The 22,071-nt window shown below is 45.2% G+C and overlaps 1 protein-coding gene across 1 annotated transcript in view; it reads right to left on the bottom strand.

Moving 5' to 3' along the window:
- The window catches only part of ABCA13 (ATP binding cassette subfamily A member 13), a gene marked incomplete at both ends in the record, with an annotated part of 307,539 nt that overhangs the window by 246,239 nt on the left and 39,229 nt on the right, over positions 1 to 22,071 (bottom strand). The window contains 7 exon segments of the mRNA XM_082846245.1: positions 2,659 to 2,773; positions 10,693 to 10,832; positions 13,295 to 13,353; positions 13,622 to 13,801; positions 14,038 to 14,138; positions 14,810 to 14,937; positions 17,578 to 17,784. Coding sequence (XP_082702371.1) covers positions 2,659 to 2,773; positions 10,693 to 10,832; positions 13,295 to 13,353; positions 13,622 to 13,801; positions 14,038 to 14,138; positions 14,810 to 14,937; positions 17,578 to 17,784 — 930 coding nt within the window.

Genomic DNA, 22,071 nt, shown 5'->3' with positions numbered 1-22,071 from the left:
TATTAACAGAACTGATGCAGTATCAGAAAAAATAAATAAATTCAAGACAAATTCAACTTATCAAATTTTTAGATAATACTCAGATTTGTTTATAGTAAAACATAAATGAAATATTTACTAGGCAATATATTTTCCCAACAGGGATTCATGTGAACATTTGAAAATGTTTTAGAAATCTACAATGCAGTTGCATACATTTAGCTTAAAATCTGCTTCTTGCACCAAAAACAATGCATTTTAGGTTACTTTACTCAGTGAGTTTATATGCATGATCATTAAAGATAAGTTTGCTGTTTATGCCAGAGGCATCTTAGGATTCAATTCCTTATTACATCTCAGAATGTCTTGGTGACAGAGGTTGTCCAAATTGCAAGACGGTTTGAAACTGCCCCTGTATGATCTAAGGACAAGTGTTAGGATTTCTCATTCTAGAAAGCAACTGCAGTGATCTTTAAACAATGCTGTACTTCCCACTATCAGAAACTCATCAGTTCAGATGGCGTACTTCCCCTCCAGGGGTTTATTTTTTAAATACAAAGCGTTCTCAAAGGAGCAGCTCAACAATTAAGACAAACCCACACTTCTAATAGGAGCCCTCACTTGAAGAACTGACTGACTCAGGAGCTACAAGTCCACTTCTGAAATCCTTGGGGCCCTGTGTGTTTCAGACTTTAGAAAGGGAGCCTGTGCAAGTATCACACATGCATTCATGGCCCCTCCACCAGGGGCACCGGGGCAGCCCTGTATCAACTCACTGACACTTCTGCAGGGACACCTCCGAACAGGTTCAGTGGGAGGGGCAACAGACCCCTTAACACTTACGTCTGCAGAATGAGTTGCGATGCCGATCTTGAGAAAAGCTTCGATTTTCAGACTTCTGCAGATTTCAGAATTGTGGATACAGGATTTTGACCTGTATTGTCTCTTAATGCCCTAAAGGGTGAATTACTTTCTAAACTTCCTTAACTCTGTAATTCTGTTGTGTAACACAGTCTGGCATAGAATACACAGAGGATGGGTCAAGTGCAAGGAATTGTTTTCCTCTCTCACAACTGAGATCTGAAAGCAGGAAAAATACAGGCTTAATTTACTTTATTGTCATTTGTAGAACAGACAGCGGCTAATCTGAACCATGGAACATCAAAAACATTTCCTGGGAAAAAATTTGATCAGGAAAGAGAAAGCTACACTCTGAAGACTTCAATATGAACCTTACTCAAATCCAGCCCTGCGTAGAAATACATGCACAACTACTATGTGAGTAATCGTGCATTGGTAGAGCAGAATGCAAATGATCTTGTTTTTCATTAGGATCTGAGAGGTCATGGGGTAGTAATAGTAGGATGAGTAAGGGCCGAAGCAGAACTAGTGCTACTGGTAGTGATGTTGCCACACACGTTTATATCACTTTACAATTTTTAAAGCACGTTCACCACTATACTCTTAGTTCATGCCTATAACAGCCCTTTGAGGTACACATCATCATTTCTATTCCATGTGAAAAGAAACATTTCAGGATTTTTTTTAATTAGCAAATTCAAACTGCTATTGTATGGCAGGAACTGGAATACGGGCCGGGTTTTCTCATTTCAAGCTCAGCTGTCTTAATATTAACTCTGTACTTATTGTCCATTCTTATTCATTCATTCGTTAAGTCAACATCTAGTTACCTAGCCCCTATCATGAAAGATACTGTGCCAGCTGCTATGAGTCTACAAAGATAAAATTAAACATGTCCTTGGAGCATATACAGACTAGTTTCATTGCCATCTTTCTGTGCTATTAAATAGCTGTGACTTTCGGGAAAGTGAGGTATTATAAATCCAACACGATCAAGGGACTGATTCTCCAGAGAGTCCATCACCTTCTCTTCCTCCTGTACCCATTAATAGCTGAGCTTAAAGTCTCCCCAGGAGTGACAAATCCCGGGTCTAGACAGATGCTGTGGGGTGCTGCTTAAACTTTGGCTTGCACCAAAACCACCTGTAGAATTTTTCGTATCTACAGAAAACTGGGTACTACACACAAGCAAGATTTAGCATGTCTGGGGCGAAGTTCAAGCATTTGTATTTTTAGTAAATTTCACAGATAAATTTGATCCATTCCCAAGTTTGAGAACTACTGCTCTAAGGCAAAGCTTCTGTCCCATCACATCCCAACACACCCCACAGACAATAAAGTATGCTCTTAAACTATACACAATATCCATAATTATACATAAAAATGTCCATTCCAACACATGTGCTGAAATAGCCAAGCGGTATATAATCTGGCAGATTTAGCTCCAAAGATCAATTCTCTCTCAAAAGTCTCCAGAACTACCAGGCTCTTAAATCATCGATCCCGAGTCGAAACTCTAAGCAACTAGATAAGACTATTTTTCAAAGAAGGATTTTATTTTGGGAGTATTTTATAATAAATTATGCTCTCAAGGGGACATCTTATTACCGTAATCTGTTTCCTTTCAAAATCCACGGAAACATGAGTCCTACATTGTATGACACAAATATTTATTGAGAACCAAACCCATATGGAGTGCTTTATTGAGAGCTACATCAGGATCTCACATTTTAAAGCAAGTGCCTCCAATAACTAGGTTTTGTTTATCTTCAGATAATAGTTAAGTCAAGACCTAGAAGTTGAATTCTGAAAACTCACCTAGATATGGAAGCTGCTGGAGTCTTGATCAAGTTATTCAAAAATGCGAAATAATTATCACCAATGATTTTCCAATCCATGTTTTCTTCATAACAAGGAGATTCCTCAGAGAAAACTAAATAGGAAGGCATTTCATATATTGATTTCGAGTTGGGTATAAAAGTCAAGTCTAGTAAAGTGAGACATGCTACAGTGTTTCAGTTAACATGGTTGAAAATATAACGAGAGAGGATTAGGAGTCCTTCTGATTTGACTTCCGCTTCTGGCCAAGATGAAGTGCCACTGGCTGCCAAGGAGTGTAGGACAGAGACCCATGAACAAACGGTAGAAAATGAACAAGGTGAGGCCTTCCCCCCCGTGACTCAGAAGGCAGAGCTGGAGTCTGGTAGGCGTCCTGAGTTGAAGGGAGGGGGTTTAGAGTCCGAAAGACAGGAGGGGTTCACGGGACAGAGTAGCTGCCCAGGGAGTCATCTGCTGTCTGCTGAGGACGAATGCTCCATGCATGAGAAGGAGCTCCCTGAGGCCAGGGAAAGAACCACCCAAAATTAAAGATAAGGGGCCAGTGATCACACAGGGCCAGGAACAAACTTTGTTCCTGTTACCCAGACTAGAGCAATCCACGATTTGTTAGACATTGAGGAGAAGATGCCAAAAAGGTCTTGACTCAGTAACGGGGAATATTTACAACCTCTCTGAGCACTGCTCCAGCCCCGCCTAACAAATCTTAAAAGCAAGACCCTAAAGGATCAAACTATTTCAAGCAATGTTTTCGATAACGTAGGAAAACAACATAACAATCACAAAACAAGGCTAAATTCGTAACATTTGACATTCAATCAAAAATTGCCAGGCGTGCACAAAAGCAGGAAAATGTGACCCATAACTAGGAAACAAATTAATCAATCAGAGCTTACCCAGAACTGACAGAATTCAGGTAGAATTACTAGAGAAGAGCGTTAATCACATAAAACCATTTATACTATTTAGTTTATACTGCATAGTTTTGTTTGTTTGTTTTTGTTATAAATTAATTTATTGATTTATTTCTATTTTTGGCTGCATTGGGTCTTCGTTGCTGCATGTGGGCTTCTCTCTAGTTGTGGCGAGCGGGGGTTACTCTTCGTTGTGGTGCACAGGCTTCTCATTGCAGTGGCTTCTGTTGTTGCAGAGCACGGGCTCTAGGCATGCAGGCCTCAGTAGTTGTGCCTCGATGGCTCTAGAGTGCTGGTTCAGTAGTTGTGGCTCATGGGCTTAGCTGCTCTGCGGCATGTGGGATCTTTCTGGACCAGGGCTCAAACCTGTGTCCCCTGCCTTGGCAGGCAGATTCTCAACCACTGCGCCACCAGGGAAACCCTATACTCTATAGTTTAAACAACCCAATAAAAATGCAAAACTTGTCAGGTCAGATAAAACAAGAACCAATTATATGGTGCATGTACAAAATGTACTTGAAATAAAAGACATAAATAACTTAAAAGTAAAAAGATGTAAAAGACATACCACACTACATTAATCAAAAGGAAGGTTTCAGATGAAGTAGATTCCAGATGATAATATCATTATTATTTCATAATCATAAAAGCATCAATTAATTGAGAAGATATAACAATTCTAAATCTTTACACACATTATAACAGAGTTTCAAAACACATGACACAGGGACTTCCCTGGTGGTCCCGTGGTTAAGAATCTGCCTTCCAGTGAAGGGGACGCAGGTTTGACCCCTGGTCAAAGAACTAAGATCCCACGTGCCGTGGGCTGAGTAAGCCCGTGCGCCACAACTCTGAAGCCCAGGCGCCGCAACGAAGGATCCTGCATGCTGCGACGAAGATCCCAACACAGCCAAATAAATAAATATTAAAAAAAAAAAAACCACGACACAAAAACTGATGAAATACAGGATAAATACACAAATCCACAATTATAGCTGGTGATTTCAATACCCCTCTCCAAATAATTGATAGAACAGGAAGATAAATATCAGTAAGGATACAGATTTCTTGATCTAATTGATGTTTGAAGAATGCCCCACCCAACAACAATATCGTACACATTCTTCTCAAAAGCAATGGCACATTTTCCAAGGCGACCATATTCTAGGCTATAAAAAAGTCTTAATAAATTTAATAAGATTAAAGTCATACAAAGAATGTTCATTGACTAATTCAATTAGAAATCAATAACTAAATATAACTGGAAAATCACAAATATTTGGGAACTAAACACCTCATAGATCAAAAAAGAAATCAAAAGGTGAATTAAAAAGTACTTTAAAATTAGATGAAAATGAAAGTACAATATGCCAATATTTGTGAGATGCCACTAAAAAAAAAACAGTACTTAGGGAGAAATTAAGTACCTATATGGGAAATGAATAAGGGTCTCAGAGACTTCAACTTCCAAGTCAACTTCCAAGTTAAGAAACTAGAAATGCAGAGTCAGTTAAACCCACAGTAAGTAGAAGAAAGAAAATAATAAAAGTGGAAACTAAGGAAATAGGAAAAAGAAAAACATTAGGGGAAAATGAACAAAACCAAAGGCTACTTCTTTGAGATCAATAGCACTGACAAACCTCTCTGCAGAGTGATCACGAAAAAAGAAAGGCACATATCACTGATATCATGTATGAGAGAGGTAAAGATTATACAGATTCTGTAATATTAAGAGAATAACATGGGGGTCAGGGATGCCAACACTCAACGCAGTAAAAAATCCTCTTGTAACATACGGTCAGCCCTCCAAATCACATCCCCTATACCTGCGGTTCTGCATCTGTAGATTCAACCAACAAAAGATGGCACGAGTACTGTAGTATTTACTACTGAAAAACATCCACACACAAGCGGACCAGCGCAGGGCAAACCCATGTGGTTCAAGGGTCAGCTGTATTATGAGATACGGATGACACTAAATTAGACAATTCAGATGAAAGAGAAAAGTTCCTTGAAAGACACAATCTACCAAAGCTCATTTAAGAAGAAATAGATAATCTGCATAGCCCTATATCCTTTAAATAAATTGAATTTGTAGTTAAAAATCTTCCCAAAAAGAAAACTAAAGGCGCAGATGTCTTCACTAGTGAATTCTACCAAATGTGTGAGGGAGAAACAATACCAATTCAACACAAACTCTTCTAAAAAAACTGAAAAGGAGAAAGTACTCTTCAACTCATGAGGCCAGGATTACCCTGATAACAAAATAAGACAAAGATGTTAAAAGAAAGGAAAACTACAGTCTAATATCCCTCATAGCACAAATGTAAAATGTTAAACAAAATTTTAGCAAGTTGAATCCAGTAACATATGAAAAAGAGATATATCTTACCACCTGGAATTTATCCCAGTTATGCAAGGCTGTTTTAACATTATATATATATATATATATATATATATATATATATATATTATATATATATACTTCACTAGCATTTCAATAGCATAGAAATATTAAAATTTCTACAGTGAAAACTACAAGTTGTTAAGAGGAAATAAAGAACACATAAATAATTGGAGAGATATACTATGTTCATGAGTCAGAAGACTCATTATTACCAGAAAAAAAGTCACTCTCCCTAAATTTATCTATAGATTCAACTCAGTCCTGGTTAAAATTCCAGCAGAGGGCTTCCCTGGTGGCGCAGTGGTTGAGAGTCCGCCTGCCAATTCAGGGGACACGGGTTCGTGCCCCAGTCTGGGAAGATCCCACATGCTGTGGAGTGGCTGGGCCCATGAGCCATGGCTGCTGAGACTGTGCATCCGGAGCCGGTGCTCCGCAACAGGAGAGGCCACAACAGTGAGAGGCTCGCGTAAAAAAAAAAAAAAAAAAAATTCCAGCAGAATTTTGAGACATTGACAAGCAGATTCTAAAATTCATATGAAAATGCAAATGACCTAGAATAGCTAAAAAAATTTTTTAGAAGAAGAAAGTTGGAAGGCTTACACTACTTGACTTTAGGACTTACCATAAAACTATAATAATCAAGATCAGATGATACTGGTGTAAAGATCAACAAAGAGATCCCTGGGACAGAGTAAACAGTGCAGAAAATGACCCACATATTTGCACAACTTATTTAACAGAAGTACAAAGGTAATCAGTGGAGAAAGGATTATCTTCACAACAAATTTTTCTGGAGCAATTAGATCTCCATATGCAAAAGATAAAATAATAAAATCTGATATGCACCTATATCATATACAAAAATTAACTCAGAACGCATCACAGATCTACTTTAAAACCTAAAGCTATTAGCCTTCTAGAAGAAAACACAGGTGAAAATCTTTGTGACCTCAAGAGTTAGCAAAGATTTCTCAGCTATATTACCAAAACCATGATCCACTGGAAAAAAATATATATATATAGACCTTGATCAAAATTAAATCTTTTGCTCCTGAATGACACTGTTGAGAAAGATGGAAAGACAAGCTTGAGACCAGGAGAAAATATTCGCAAAGCACATATCTGATAAAGGGCTTCTATCTTGCTTTACAAGGAACTTTTAAACTCAATGATAAAGAAACACACAGCCCAATTTTTAAAGTGGGGGAAAGATATGAATACACAATTCATGACTAAAGATACACAGACGATATATAAGCACATGAAAAGATACATGTTCAAATCACTACTCATAAATGCAAATGAAATCCATTACGAGATACCACACCTATTAGAATGGCTAAAATTTTCTAAACCGACCATACCAAGTGGAGGAATCAGAACCCTCGGCAGAAGGGGCTCTGGTCGAAACTGTAAAATGGTACAACTTTGAAAAACAGTTTGTCAGTCTCTTAAAAAGTTACACATGCATGTATCATATAATCTAGCCATTTTACTTCTAGAGAAAAGAAAGCGTATTTCCATTAAAAATTGTATATGAATGTTCCTCGCAGGTTTATTTGCAATAGCCCAAAACAGGAAACATCCCAAACTGTGAGTCATGTGAATGAGTAAACAATCTGTGAGACACCCACGCAACAGAATAGTACTCAGCAGTCAAGAGGAGTGAGCACACTGCCGCATGAATGAAGCTGAAACTAATTAATCACACTAAGTAAAAGATGTCATAGCACATACTATGGAATTCCATCTATATACATTTCTAGAAAAGGAAAAAACTAACTGTTGATGACCGAGGGCCAATCAGTGGTTACCTGGGGACCGGAGCAGGGGCTGGATTGACCGGAGAGGGGATTACAGGGGAGCAAGAGGACACTTTGGGGACAGGTGGACACGTTCCCTGTCTCAACTGTAATGACAGCTTCACAGATACACACATCAGAACCTAACAAATCATACACTCTAAACACAGGTGATTTGTTGCATGAATCAATTATATTTCAATAAAGGTGATTTTTTTAAAGAAAGAAATCCTTCTAATTTAAGACAAGTAATTTAACCTCTCCAGCACCTATTTCAGAGGCAAAATTACATAAAACTTGCAATTTTTATACTTCGCTGAGTTCCTGCTGCAATAGACTGACTTATGTATGTATAATTTTATAAGTGTTTAAGGGGGGAAAACGTGGTAACAATATTGAAAATTAGCACAGATGTGTGTGATTAATATCACATATTTTTAAAGCTAATGCTACCAGAAAACCAAGTCACTTGGAATAACTTTTTTAAACAAAAAAAGAAACATAATCCACCACAGTGAATTCCATGGCCGTTCCTTGTGGTGCATTATTATTCTGGAATCATTTCTGTGGGGAGAAAAAGGAACTAGTGTCTATGGAAACTGCCTAAAAGTACTGCACTAGGAATTTCATGTACATTAGCTTACTTAATAAGAACTCAGTACAGTAGGCCGTATAATTTCTATGTCACCAAGAAGAAAACTGATTGCAATGGGAGGCCAGTAACCCACTCAGTAAAATCTGTGTCAGAAGCAGGGTCTGCTCCCAGCTCCATCTGCCTGCAAAACTCACTGCAGTCCATGATTTAAATACTTAGAGCAGAATCCAGTTATTAGAAAACGTAATTCGTGTTTCTGTTATATATAAATAACAAATTCTTATCATGTGCAGTTGGTTTTGTTTTCTACAGGAGGAAGGGGAAATACAGAATGTATAACCGAGAGTTGAATGCTGATCAACAGGCTAGTCATGCATGTAACCCAGAGCTCCTCACACTTCCACGTGCTCATAGACCATCGGGGTGTCGTCCTAAACTTCACGCTCTGACTCCATAGGTCTGAGGTGGGGCCAAGGTTCTGTATTTCTAGCAGGCTCCCAGATGGTGCTGATGCCACTGGTTCAGGGACCACACTTTGAGTAGCAAGGATGTAAGTGAATCAGGTCTCTGTACTCATCCAACGCAGGCAGTAAAGGGCCCAGAGCCCATGACTTTCCCTCGGTTATTATTCATCCCCCCTAGTGGTAACTACCCATGTCTCCACGTGATAATCAAAATTGCTTTACACTATACTCCCTACCCAAAATCTTAAATATAAGTGAGTTCAATATAGAAAGATCTGTGAGTCTAACGTAAAACACAACATATCAAAATGTGTGGAATATATACGGAGCTTTGCATACAGAAAAATGTATAGCCCTGAAAGTATATGTTAGAAAAGAAGAAGATCTGAAAATCAAGAATCTAGAAAAAGAACATCAAACTAAGTTTACTAGAAGGAAGGAAATAAAGACTAAAAGGGAAATTAGTGAAATAGAAAATAAATGTACAGTAGAAAACAACAAAACTCAGTTCTTTGTCAAGAGGAGTCAGTCATATTTCTGCAATGGAGCGTGTTTGGGCAGAGTTAAGCCCCTAGCAAGGATCCGTCCAAAGGGAAGAGGGTGGTCTAGCTCACAGGCTCCACAGTGAGCCTTCCCAGATTTGACACTTAGCAGTTTTGTGACCTACTCCAAGAATACTATCTCCTTGAGCTTCAGTATTCTCATCTGAAAATGAAGTTGTACCCAACTTACAGGTTGCCACAAGGATTGAATAAATCAGTTCACTCAAAACACAACAAATGTGTGTGATTATCAATACCATTGGGACTTCTGAACCTGGGCCTCTTGCTGATGATGAATGTAACTGTTTGTAGCCTGTATTTCTGGAAATGGTAAAACTGGGCAGAAATAAGTGATTAAAAAAAGGAGAGCAAGGTGGTAAAGCAGAAAGTTGACATGTAGGATGAGCACCCAACTCAAGAGAACACAGCCAACGCACTGGAGAAGCCAACACAGACCCAGCGCTGCTGTACAGGGCGCAGAGCCTGGCAGTGTAACCACAGCAAATGCAGGGACCCCTCTCGTGGGTGGTGAGTCTGATACCGAGAACCAGAGAGAGAGGGTCTCTGGCAGCCCCTAAGACAAGTTTGAGGAGGAATGAAGGAAGGAGTGTTAGGTGGACATGACCACAGAAAAGGAACAGGAAATCCCATTCCCAGGCCCAAACCCCCTAGAGGTCCAAGACACAGGTGTTCCAAGGAGATGCTATGACCCCATGGGACAGAGCCCCTGGAACACATGGGAAACCAGGGCGTGTAATTCCCAAGGCAGATGGAAACACACAACCAGCTCTAGACCCGGAAGAGGCCAACTCAGAGATGCAGGGATCGCCCTGCCAGCATCTTCTAAAAAAAAGAGTCTCTTGGGGGACAGGATGATTCCCTACGAGTCATGCAGTTGCAAGTTATGAGATTCATATTTTAGGGGATTTTTGGGTTTGAGGCTGGTAAGGAGAGAGTGGAGAACACTCCACATGGGTCTCCCCCATGGCAGGGCGGACGCGCTAAGGGAGAGGGTCCCACGCACAGCACATCTGGACTTTCGGAGGTTGGGTCATGATGAGTCTGTACAGTTAAGTGTTTATTGACCAAACCAGGACAGTTTAGAGAGAGAAAGCAGTGACTGTGCCGGGACCCGCGGCTGCCTAGTTATGGCTGACGGGAGTAAATGCGGAAACCTCACGGCACCGTCCCGGTGAGCCACGCTTAGCTCCCCTCACTCACTCGGATCGATCAGCTCTTAGGAAGCCGTGTTGCCACAGTGAACGGGGAAAACACCCTCATTCCTGGCTTACCAAGAAGACTGTTCTGGAAACTTTCCTGCTTATTCACATATCGAGCCACCTGGCAAGTCCTCCGTATGAACCCCATGAAGTCTTTCCAGGGGTATGTCTGTTTGAGGAACCGTTGGGCTTTCTCAAGTGTATGAAATACCCTGCAATCAAAAACAAAACTGAATAATGGTTTTCCAGAAGACAATATTACAAACTCATCTAAATACAAATATATACAAACGCCCTGCAGTCCAGTTATATAAGGAAATTAGAATCTTTGAAATAGTTTTCTTAATACATATTTGTGTATTTATGAACTTCCCCCACCCTGATTTGCAAAATGAAGGAAAATCATTTATGGGAGCACATAAAATATAAAAATGTAAGAACACATAAAATATCTCCATCAAGAGTGGAGAAACTGGAAAATTAATGTCTACAATATGAAATGAGTTTTGAGCTAAGAAAAATACATTCCTATTTGACATATTTGACTGTGAACGTCCTAGCATCCGAGGAGAATGGAAATTCATCACACATACAATTCACATTTGATAAAATAAAAACAAGGCCAATTTCCTGGAGAAGCAGAGCTCCCTCGAGAACCACTCTTTGGCATCCTGGGTGACGTGATAAACAAGCACCTTGAACTAAACGAGGGCCCTCGATTCCCTAGATTTCCTGTGAGATTTAAGCCAACAGTTAAACTTCGGAGGGACTGTTCACTATTTCACATTTTGTATATGCTTTCCAACAGTACCAAAGAGGTTAATCTTTTTAAAACAGAAAAAATAGTAAACCACTCTATTTTTTCATAAGAAATAGAATATACTATGTTGATCTGTCTCTCGAGTAGAGAAGGAAGCGGTTGGAGTCCTCTCGGTTTCCAATTGTTCAGAAGTGTTCCATCCAACAGGTACTTATGCCTCAGAGAAAAGCCAGTCTGTACAGTCGTGGGGGGAGATCCTGGCTCCCGGCAGCCACAGAAGCTGAGTGCAGGGCAGGCTCACTTCCAACAGCCGTGTCCCCAGGTCCTTCCAGCCTGGGGCGTCTTCCCGTGTTGAAACTGGCATATTTGTGGGCCCAGTAATGACCTCTTGCAAATGATGACCCTTAAAAGGCAGGGAGAACATTGCTTGTGGTACATAAAGCAATGAAGCTGTGGGCATCTGTGATGCAGCCTCTACCCGTTCTTACTCAGCTGGGGGTCCCTTTGAACTGTGCCCCGTATGGCTGGGACCACCTGGTCCCGGTCCTGGACTTGAGTCTTTGTTCAGGTGAACAGACCCCACATACAGCCTCAGACAGCCACAAAGCAGAGAGCACCCAGGCATCAAGCCTGTCTGTGTTGGCCTGTCCCCCACCTGACCCCAGTGGGGCAGACGTCCCAGCACCACGACCCTGTAACCGCACCCCATGGCTCATCGAGGCTGGGCTGGGGCCCCTGTTAACCAACACGGTGCAGAAGGAGGGACACAGCCCGTTTCTGAGGAGCGGCTCCCAACCCCTCTCTCTCCTGGGATCCCCGGGCTGCTGGGGGACCACACAGACAGGCCACAAGGATGGAGAGACCCTGGGGCTTGGAGGAGACAGGACCAGCTCCGCACCGCCCCTGCCCCTGGTGCCCTAGCTGCGTACCCAGAGTCCCGCAGCTACAAGGGAGGGGTCTGCTAGAACCAGCAGAACTACCCGCCAAGCTGTGGGGTCGTCCCTTGGTGATGAACAACCTAAGGCCCAGCAGGAAGGCTACCTACCCTGCACATAATACAGAAACATAACTGCGCCGTGACAGAGGCTTCACAGATACAGAGAAACTCGGGTGGCTTTCTGCCAGGAGAGAGCTTACAAACCAAGAGCACAAAAGCAACCGTGCCAGGGCTTCCCTGGTGGCGCAGTGGTTGAGAGTTCGCCTGCCGATGCAGGGGACACGGGTTCGTGCCCCGGTCCGGGAAGATCCCACATGCCGCAGAGCAGCTAGGCCCGTGAGCCGTGGCCACTGAGCCTGCGCGTCCGGAGCCTGTGCTCCGCAACGGGAGAGGCCACAACAGTGAGAGGTCTGCGTACCCCCCCAAAAAAAAAGCAACCGTGCCAGCAGGCGATGGTTTTCCCGACTGCACACGCTTTCCCTCTGCCCGGCGCCCTCCCGAGTTCTCCTTGCTTCAAGTTACCCACCTCCTTAAGGGCTCATGCTCTCATCTGGGAGGATTCCCAGATGCCGCCCTCTGAGGACCCAAGCTTTTCCACCCTCCTCGGCCAGGGCAGCACGCACCCTTCTGCGCATGAATACACACAGAGGAAATGTGCTGAGAAAACGCTGACTGGCTTGACACACCACTGCCCTAACTGGCACAGTTTATAGTTCACTAGTCTCATCGTTTCACTGATCTTATTTCATGGTTTATAAGGAAGAAGATAAACATGAAACAGGTAATACTGAAAATGAAATGAACTACGAAAAGGTGAACGTCAATATGTTTAGTGCTCAGTAAGAGAAGTGCAGGCCGGACTGGACATGATCCTTTTCACTAACTAATTCTCGACACCCTGCAGCCCTACACTGGGGGGCTGGGGGCACGTGGGGAGATCACGCCCCCCCCCCCGGCCTCTGGCCCCTGGAAGCTACAGCTCAGCCCCAAGCCGACTGCCCACCAGACATGCCTCCGCCTGCTGTAGCCTCTGCAGCTAGAAATGGAGCAGGACGGGGAGCCTGGACACAAGGAAGTGGATGCGGCCTGGGGAAACATTCTGGGTGCCCTTGGGGAGACTCGTTTAACACCAAGCAGATTCTGGCCAGGTGGGTGGCACACAGCCTCTTAAGGTGGCCTCACAGGAGGGGGCGCCCAGGGGCAGCTGTCTTGTAAGACTGAGGCTCCAGTGTGAGCATCTTTGGTGAATCTACCTCAGAAATGAGCCCCCAGTGCCCGGAAGAGACCAGACGGTGGATACTCACCACATCCTCCAGTGACTCAAGCAGCTTATGTAAAGCACTGGCCTCACTGGAGGAGTGGTGACCACAGCCCAGCCCCTTGGGGATGCCCCGGACGCCAGCAGTCCCGGGAGGCAGGGGAGCTTCCGTCTGGGACAAGCGTCCGTTCAGGCACAGACCAGTGGCGTTCTTCTTCATCCGCAGCTAAAAGACGAACGAGAGCCTGAGGGGCCACCCGGAAAGGGGCTGACATAGCTCTCTGAGAGCCAGAGCCCCGCAAACAGAAACCAGAGCTTTAAAAGAAAGCAAAGTGCTTCAAACACTGCCTGTGCTCTTTATTGCACTAGCACCATTCATAACAAGAGCAAAAGGAAACACTGCCTGAGCGTCTGGAATGTGCTGTCCCAGGTGCTTACATGTGATCCTTTGCTGTGCTTTACCTGCTTTAGCTCCCCAAAAAGCACGTCCTTTTCCAGTTTCGACTGGCCAGGCCCAGCGGGTCGAGAGTCCTTAGAAGATGTCTCCAGGTGAATGAGGATTTCTGTAGGATGGACAGACAGACGGGTTACCATTCACCCCCTGCCAGCTGCTCCATGCCCGACCCCTCCCTCACGTGGCCGTGAATCCAGAGGCTGACTCCTGGCAGCCGGCCAGTCAGCCTCTGGACCTGCTATCAGACACTTCACGTCCCCCCGAGGGAGGGGCCTGACGAAGTCACCCAACTCCGGCCCCTCTTTCTGCTGACACACGAGCCTCAGGCAGCTGCTCCATCAGCTGTCTCACTTCCTCCGTCCACTGTGAGAAGCAGTAGAGTGCAGACGGCCACCTTCCGGGACTGCAGTCAAGGAAGGACGTCGGGGCAGACGAGGGGGACCTGCTATCCCCACGGATGCCGAGGGGCAGGGAGTGGGCAGAGGACGGGGTGTGGATGGGACGGCAGAAAAGAGCCTGTCCAGACCCCAGGCCGGCTGACTCCAGGCCCCAGGCCAGCTGACGGGAACAGCAGGATGTGGTCCCCACTATGACACGCTACTCGTTCAGCCAGGATGTGCTGGGTTTGAAACATCCCTGGGCACCATCGACAAGCACAAATATGTATGCACGCCCATACCTCACCTCCAAACCTGACGGGCGGCTTCGAGCCTGCCTTCCAGCCACTCCCATGTTCGCCGTGATTTGAGTTGGGGACAAATAACCCTGGAGCTAGTTTACCTCGGACAAGGTGTAGATTCTGGGCCACCACACTCCTGAGAGCCCCGTCGAGCTGGAGCAGTCTCGTCAGGGCCGGCCACAGTGGCAGCTCCCAAAGGACGCGCTGCAGTTTCTGCAGGAGCAGTAATCTGAGGGCAGAAATAAATAAATGAAGTGTAACGGGAAGCAGTTCAGTATGCCTCCTTGGGAAACAAAACTTCCACTCACAGGAAAATATCCCACAGCTTTGGGACTTCACAGACCAAAGTCCCACGTTCCCCACGTACACAGATAACCAGGTTCTTGACAGGTCGTATCGCTCGAATCCTCTGATTTGGGGATTCCTTCAGGTACTGAATATGGATTAAACACTCTCTTTACCCCAAAACAGAAAGGTATATCCCAAGTAGTGGGTAGAAGAGGTGAGGGTTAGGATAAAGTTCCAGGTGAGATTTAAAAATATTTGCCATGATTATGGTTCATGGTATGACCCTGAGGTAGAGAGAGGAGGGGAAAGAACAGAGAAATCCAGAAATGGATCCAAATGTAAATAGGAATTCAGAACACAAAGATGAAAGTAACTTGAGTCAGTGGTGGTGCGGGTGAGTAACGGAGGGTTTAACCAATCTTTTGGAAACATCTGATGATTTGTGACTATTTGGAAGAAATCAAGTTGGAGCTCTTGGACTTCCCTGGTGGTGCAGGGGTTAAGAATCCACCTGCCAGTGCAGGGGACACGGGTTTGAGCCCTGGTCCGGGAAGATCCCACATGTTGCGGAGCAACTCAGCCCGCGAGCCGCAACTACTGAGCCCGCGTGCCACAACTACTGAGCCCACGAGCCACAACTACTGAAGCCCACGTGCCTAGAGCCCATGCTCCACAGCAAGAGAAGCCACCGCAATGAGAAGCCCGTGCACCGCAATGAAGAGTAGCCCCCGCTCGCCGCAACCAGAGAAAGCCCGCATGCAACGAAGACCCAATGCAGCCAAAAATAAACGAATAAATAAATAAATGTGTGTGTATATATATATATATATATATTTGTGTGTGTATATATATATATTTGTGTGTGTATATATAAATAATATATATAAATATATAAATGTGTATAATATGTGTAAAATATATAAATGTGTAAATGTGTATAATAAACGAATAAATATATAAATGTGTGTGTGTATATATATATATATATATATATATTTGCCATGAAACCTGCGGTTACCAGAAAATATTTTATATGGAAGCGTGTTTCGAGAGCGCTTCAGTGTCCAGACGGCGTGTGGCTGAGTGCAGGCTGCCCGCCTCCGACCAGACTCCGGCCCCCTGAATGGGGCCGGACGGGATGACCGGAGGCGGGTCACGTCCCTGCAACTCTGGGTCAGGATCGGGAGAAGAATACCTGCGAGTGGCTTCGGTACTTAGAGCAGGATGTGGCCACTGAGGCCCCTGATCCCCAAGGAGCCAAGAGATGGGGAGGGTCCCCGGGGCTCCTGGTCTATGGGGGCCCCAGCGGGACCCAGGGCGGAAGGGCCAGGACGTGCTGGAGGCGTGTAGGATCGTCCAGGGGGACCTGACATGGCGTCTCTACTACTGTGTGTTAAGTAACAGAGATGTTACTTTCAAACAGCTTCAAAACAGGTAACCAAGCAGGGAAGCCTTCAACGCCCACGCCTGGCCCCCTGCACTGTGCTGCACGTGCAGCTCTCACGTGACAGAACAGTGTACCCCGTCCTTTCTCCAGCTAATCCTACAGACGTCCGTGGCCGGCTGCCCGCAACCCTTCCTCAGCGCCCTCGGCCCACAGGGAGCCGCACTGCCTCCCCCGCCACAGTCCCCATGTGCCCCGGTCAATCTCTTCAGAAGCAACGCCTTGCTTCCTAACTGGGTTTCAGAAAAAGAAAAAGGGTCGGCAGTGTTTTCAGTTACCACTTGTTAGGTGTGTCGTTAAAAACCCCATACTGGGCTTCCCTGGTGGCGCAGTGGTTGAGAGTCTATCTGCCGATGCAGGGGACACGGGTTCGGGCCCCGGTCCAGGAAGATCCCACATACCGCGGAGCGGCTGGGCCCGTGAGCCATGGCCGCTGAGCCTGAAAAAGACATACGTACAGCGCCGTACAATTCGCACATCATAACTCCCTCTCCACACTGTACAGGGAGCAATACTTTCTATGACCCACAGTTTGAAATGAACCTTTTGTGACAATATGAAGAAATCTTATTGTCCTCTTCCAAGGAAAGCCTTAACTTCAGGAGTTTACTAAGATTCATCAAGTTACTACAAACAGCCACACCTACTGAAGAAACAGACCCCGTGTTGCACTAGACTCCACCGTGTGTGTGAGTCAGTTTCTCTACCTTAAAAATAATAACACACATCCCACCTTTCCTACTTCTCAAATATTTCTGGACCTTATGTAAACATTTCAACTACACAAAAAGTTTAAATAAATAGGAAAACAAGTAGTTCCTTACAGGAAAGGACCTTTAAACTGTCTTTGTTCATTTTTAAATGAATGTCAAAGATGTTAAGACCTAAGGTCCACAATCTGAAAACCCTCTCAAACATCGTGCCCTCATTCGATTGCTTTCAACATCTGGACAGGCATCCAGCTTGCTGCAAACAGTCCTACCAGGGTCCACAATGCAAGCCTTGCATTTTCCAGTTGCTAATAACTAGCAGTTTGTTGTCTAACCGGGGCTACATGGAATGCATTCGTAACAGTCTTGTCATGCACACTTTAAAATCAGGGTTGTCTAGCCTAATCCACCAGGAAATGTGCCTTACATCCTGGTAGGTGTGTGGCTGCCTTGGGGGCCGTCGACTGCCACACTGTCGTTCAGGAGGAGAAGGGCAGCCTGCAAAGCTCCCGCCACCGTCCAGGCCTGGCTCCCTTCCCCAGACTGAGTCCCCAGAGCCTCCAGCCCGTGGCCAGTCCCTGCCAGGATCCTCTGGAAGAGGCTGCCCTTCTGCCACTGGTCAAACACCTGCACACTGAGAAACAAGAACATTGTTATCAACAATAATAAACTGGAAATAATAGTGTTTAGTTAAGAAATAGTAACAAACCATTCTAGGTGACAGATGGCCCATTTTTATGTGGTTGGCAGATTGAGACACCTGTTGACAATTGTATTATGCTTTAATTTCTACTCAGAAATTAAAGATTATAAATTGCAACAGTGGGTGCATGCAACTTTTTTGTTGGTCCGATTTCTCTCTTTCCTTCCCCCCTTCCCATTTTCAAAAGAAAAGGTGATAACATACGTTTCTAAACAAGTGACATATACCTTAAAAACTAAACTGACATGGGATAGCATAAGTATATTCATACGCCTTAGAATTCTATCATAATTAATACATAGTTACTAAGTACATTTCATGTCATGAACTTGGGGATACTAAAGGCAATTCATATTGTGGATTGTCAACATTGCACCAGAACAGGTCCTTCCTGCCCAGACTGAGAGTGCGGGGGATGCAGGGTGGACAGGGATGTGCCCTGAACAGCTTTCACGTCACCACGAGCTCACCACCCAGACAAAACGCACGGCCAGGGCTTCCACTGACCGTGCTGCTGCTGGCCAGCTCAATGCTGTCCCTTGATCATTTAGAACCAGATAAATTGAGTACCTCCAAGTGGACAGTCAGACCTGTATTTTTTTTTTTAAGGACATTTATCCGTTATTTGAGAGTTTGACCTTTACCAGTGAGACATATTAGGAAAAAAGGTAAAGAGGTGTGCTCTTTGAGAAAGTATGTGATGGGAAATGCAGTGCCCAGTAAAGTGAACGGGGGGGTGGGGGGGTGGTCACAGGCCTCTACCTCACACCCCTCCCCGGCCTCCCCCAAAGCAGAAAGCTGTGAACCAGCCAGGGTCCCGCAGTTTCTGAGGCCACTGGCTGTGTGAGCACTCTGGCTCTCCACACATACCAGTGTCCCTGGGAAGGCAGTTTCCCTTTATGTTACAGTCACTGTTCAAGCAAAGGGCTTATCGAAACCAGAGTGAAGAGGCAGGCCCTTCAGCACCCAGTGCCCAGGGGTACCGAATCCCTGCACCAAACACCCAAGGAGGGCGTCAAAGGAGCCCGATGGAAATCGCACATGCCAAAAATAGATTATGGTTCTTGAAATTGCCAGGTGATGTTTAAGCCCAAGAGGGACTTTGTGATGACTGCATATAGGATGGATAAACAACAGGGTCCTGCTGTAGAGCACAGGGAACTATATTCAATATCCTGTGATAAACCACAATGGAAAAGAAGATGAAAATGAATATATATATATAATATATGTAAAACTGAATCACCTTGCTGTCCAGCAGAAATTAACACAACATTGTAAATCAACTATACGTCAATAAAAATTAAAAATAACTCAATAAAGAGGGCCTCTCTGGTGCCGGCTGTGTTGAGTGCCCAGCGAGCCGAGGTCGGCAGATGCACGTGGAGAAGGTGCACACGGTGTCCAGCCTGCGGGGTCCTCACGCTTCTCCCCGGGAAGGACGTGAAGTCAGAGCGTGACTGTGGTGGCGGGGGCGCAGAATGAATGGGCTGGCCCCTGCAGCGCTTCAGTGAGCAAGATGCGCTGGCTCTGGGGCTGTGCTGTACAGCCTGCGCTAGTGTCAGCAGTGCTGTGTTGGACACCTGAAAATCAGTGAGAAGGTAGATCTCGTGTTAAGTGTATAAAATTAAATTAAAATAAATAAAATCACCAGCAAGGACCTACTGTACAGCACCGGGAACTATACTCAATATTTTGTAAGAACCTATAATGGAAGAGAATCTGAAAAGGAATAGATGTATATGTGTGTGCGTGTGTGTGTGTGTGTATAACTGAATCACTGCACTGCACACCTGAAATGAACACGATATTGTAAATCAACTATGCTTCAATTAAATTTTTTTAAAAAAACGTCAAACTCGGGCTTCCCTGGTGGCACAGTGGTTAAGAATCCGCCTGCCAATGCAGGGGACGTGGGTTCGAGCCCTGGTCTGGGAGGATCCCACATGCCGTGGAGCAACTAAGCCCGTGAGCCACAACTACTGAGACTGCGCGTCTGGAGCCTGTGCTCCACAGCGGGAGAGGCTGTGACAGTGAGAGGCCCGTGCGCCGCGATGAAGAGTGGCCCCCACTCGCCACAACTGGAGAAAGCCCTCTCACAGAAACGAAGACCCAACACAGCCAAAAATAAATAAGTTTATTAAAAAAAAAAAGTCAAACTCAGGAAAAAAGTCCAAAAGATAAATAAATACATAAACAAACAAACAAATAAAATCAAGCAGGGAAAGATGCAGGAGGAAAGTGCACGGTCTGGACATGCCGCGACACAGGTGTCTGCTGTGGGGCGGCACCTGTTTGCAGAGGTGCAGCTGGCTGGTGGCGCAGAGCAGGTAGTTTCTGGCCGCTGACCACCTGGGGTCACAGTCTGCAGGGTGACCCCCCCCACCCCATTCCTCTTCATCCTCGTGGCAGCTGGACAAGGCTGAACACAGCATCCGCCCCAGTGAACTGTCTGTGGGAATCTGGCAACGATACGGAAAATATTAAGAAACCAAGGGTCTTTTTTTCTGGGGTGTTTCTCTCCGAATAACACCACAATCTTGCCAAAGAAAAACCTCCGACATTTGCTTGACTGAAGTCGTAACAGGGTGATATAGTGATAACGTCCCTGTGAATCTGCCTGGAAGGGAGGCCTTTGGAGTTAAGGAATAAGTTGATGACATTTTTCAGGAGCACTGCTGTTTCTCCAGGACTCGGGGATGGTTTCAGATACTGTTTGTCTCCACTCTCGGGCCAAAGGCAACCATGGGCCGGCCCAGTTTAACTGATACCTTGGACTAACAAATTTGCTTTCCCAGAAACATCTTCTTTTCTAATGATCAAAGATGGATGAAGTTGGAAGGGTTCAAATTGGAGCTGTGAGTCAGAAATTGCTTAATATTTTGAAACCAAACCTCCTTTATTTCTGTAAATGAACTTCTCTAATACGGCTCCATGAAAATACTTCCGTTCATGTTGGACGAAACCATGTTCCTCTATTACAGAGTTTTACGATTGTGGCGTCATCTTTCAGAAATCCCATTGGCAGCAATGGTCACCAAGCATCGAAGCCCCATTCATTCCCTCTGTAGTTTCCTTCCGGATCCAGATTAAAACTACTGCCTGTGACTATCGAGGCACAAAGCCACAGACTCCCTCGTGGTCTCTGTATTGTTTCTTTTTTTTTAATTTTAAAAAAACACAAAACACTCAGCAATACCACGTGGTCTGTCAGAGGAATATAGCCCTATCCCTGCCCTCAGGACCCGAGCGGTCTGTCTGATGACACGCAGTGGGAAGACACCCTCTCCCAGGGCAGCAGACGCAGAGACCCCAGGCAGGCCGGGAGCAGCAGGGCCTGGAGTCGGCAGGACTGGGGGGACCCATGCTGATGCCGTTGGAAGGCAGGTGGTGGACCCCAGAGGTGCTCCCGTGTGAATCCCCAGAACCTGTTAATGTATCATGTCGCCTGGCAGGAAGGCCGTGAGGTTGCAGATGGAATGATGGGTGCCCGTCTGCCGACTTGAGATGAGATTATCCTGGATCATCCAATGACCTGAGGAAACTATGAGGGTCCTGAGAGTCAGGGTGATGCATTGTGAGAAAAACTCAACCAGACATTACGGGTTCTGGGGATGGGAAGGGGCCACCAGCCACTGAAAGCAGCTGCCTCTAGAAACTGGGAGAGGCAAGAGAACGATGCCTGCCTGGGAGGCTCCAGAAGGGACACAGCCATGCAGACCCCTTGATTCCTTCCTGGGCTGTCGTTTGTTACAGCAGCCGTAGAAGACACACCTGCGATACATGATGTCCACGGAGCTCTGTGGACACTCTGTGGTATGTCCTGATCGTTTTCCTTTAATTCTAATCTCAAAATAGTTACCCTTCTAAGATAAAAGTTTTACATAGTTTGACTCAAACTATACCCTAAAAATAACGTGAAGACAGGTCACAAAGTGCGGAGAAAGCTGGAGTAAAAAAGTCAGCCAGCTGGGGTTTCACATCCCACCTACAAAAGCACCCGTGAGAAACGCCAGGGTCACAGTTCCAAGCCCAACAGGAAGTAGATGGTTAATAAAATTGCACCAGGTGTGAGACAGAGACATCAAACTCCTTATACAGCAGCCAAGGCCACGACCTGCCCCGCAGGAGGGTCTTTCCAAACCCCAGGCCAGCCCAGGAGTCAGCAGTGCATTGGGGGAGGGGAGCCAACTTCTAACCCCAGACCAAGAGCCCTGG

The sequence above is a fragment of the Leucopleurus acutus genome (assembly GCF_964270905.1).
Source record: "Leucopleurus acutus genome assembly, chromosome: 9".
Taxonomy (NCBI): domain Eukaryota; kingdom Metazoa; phylum Chordata; class Mammalia; order Artiodactyla; family Delphinidae; genus Leucopleurus; species Leucopleurus acutus.
Note: the sequence above shows the minus strand (reverse complement) of the source record. Positions and strands in the feature narration are given on the sequence as shown.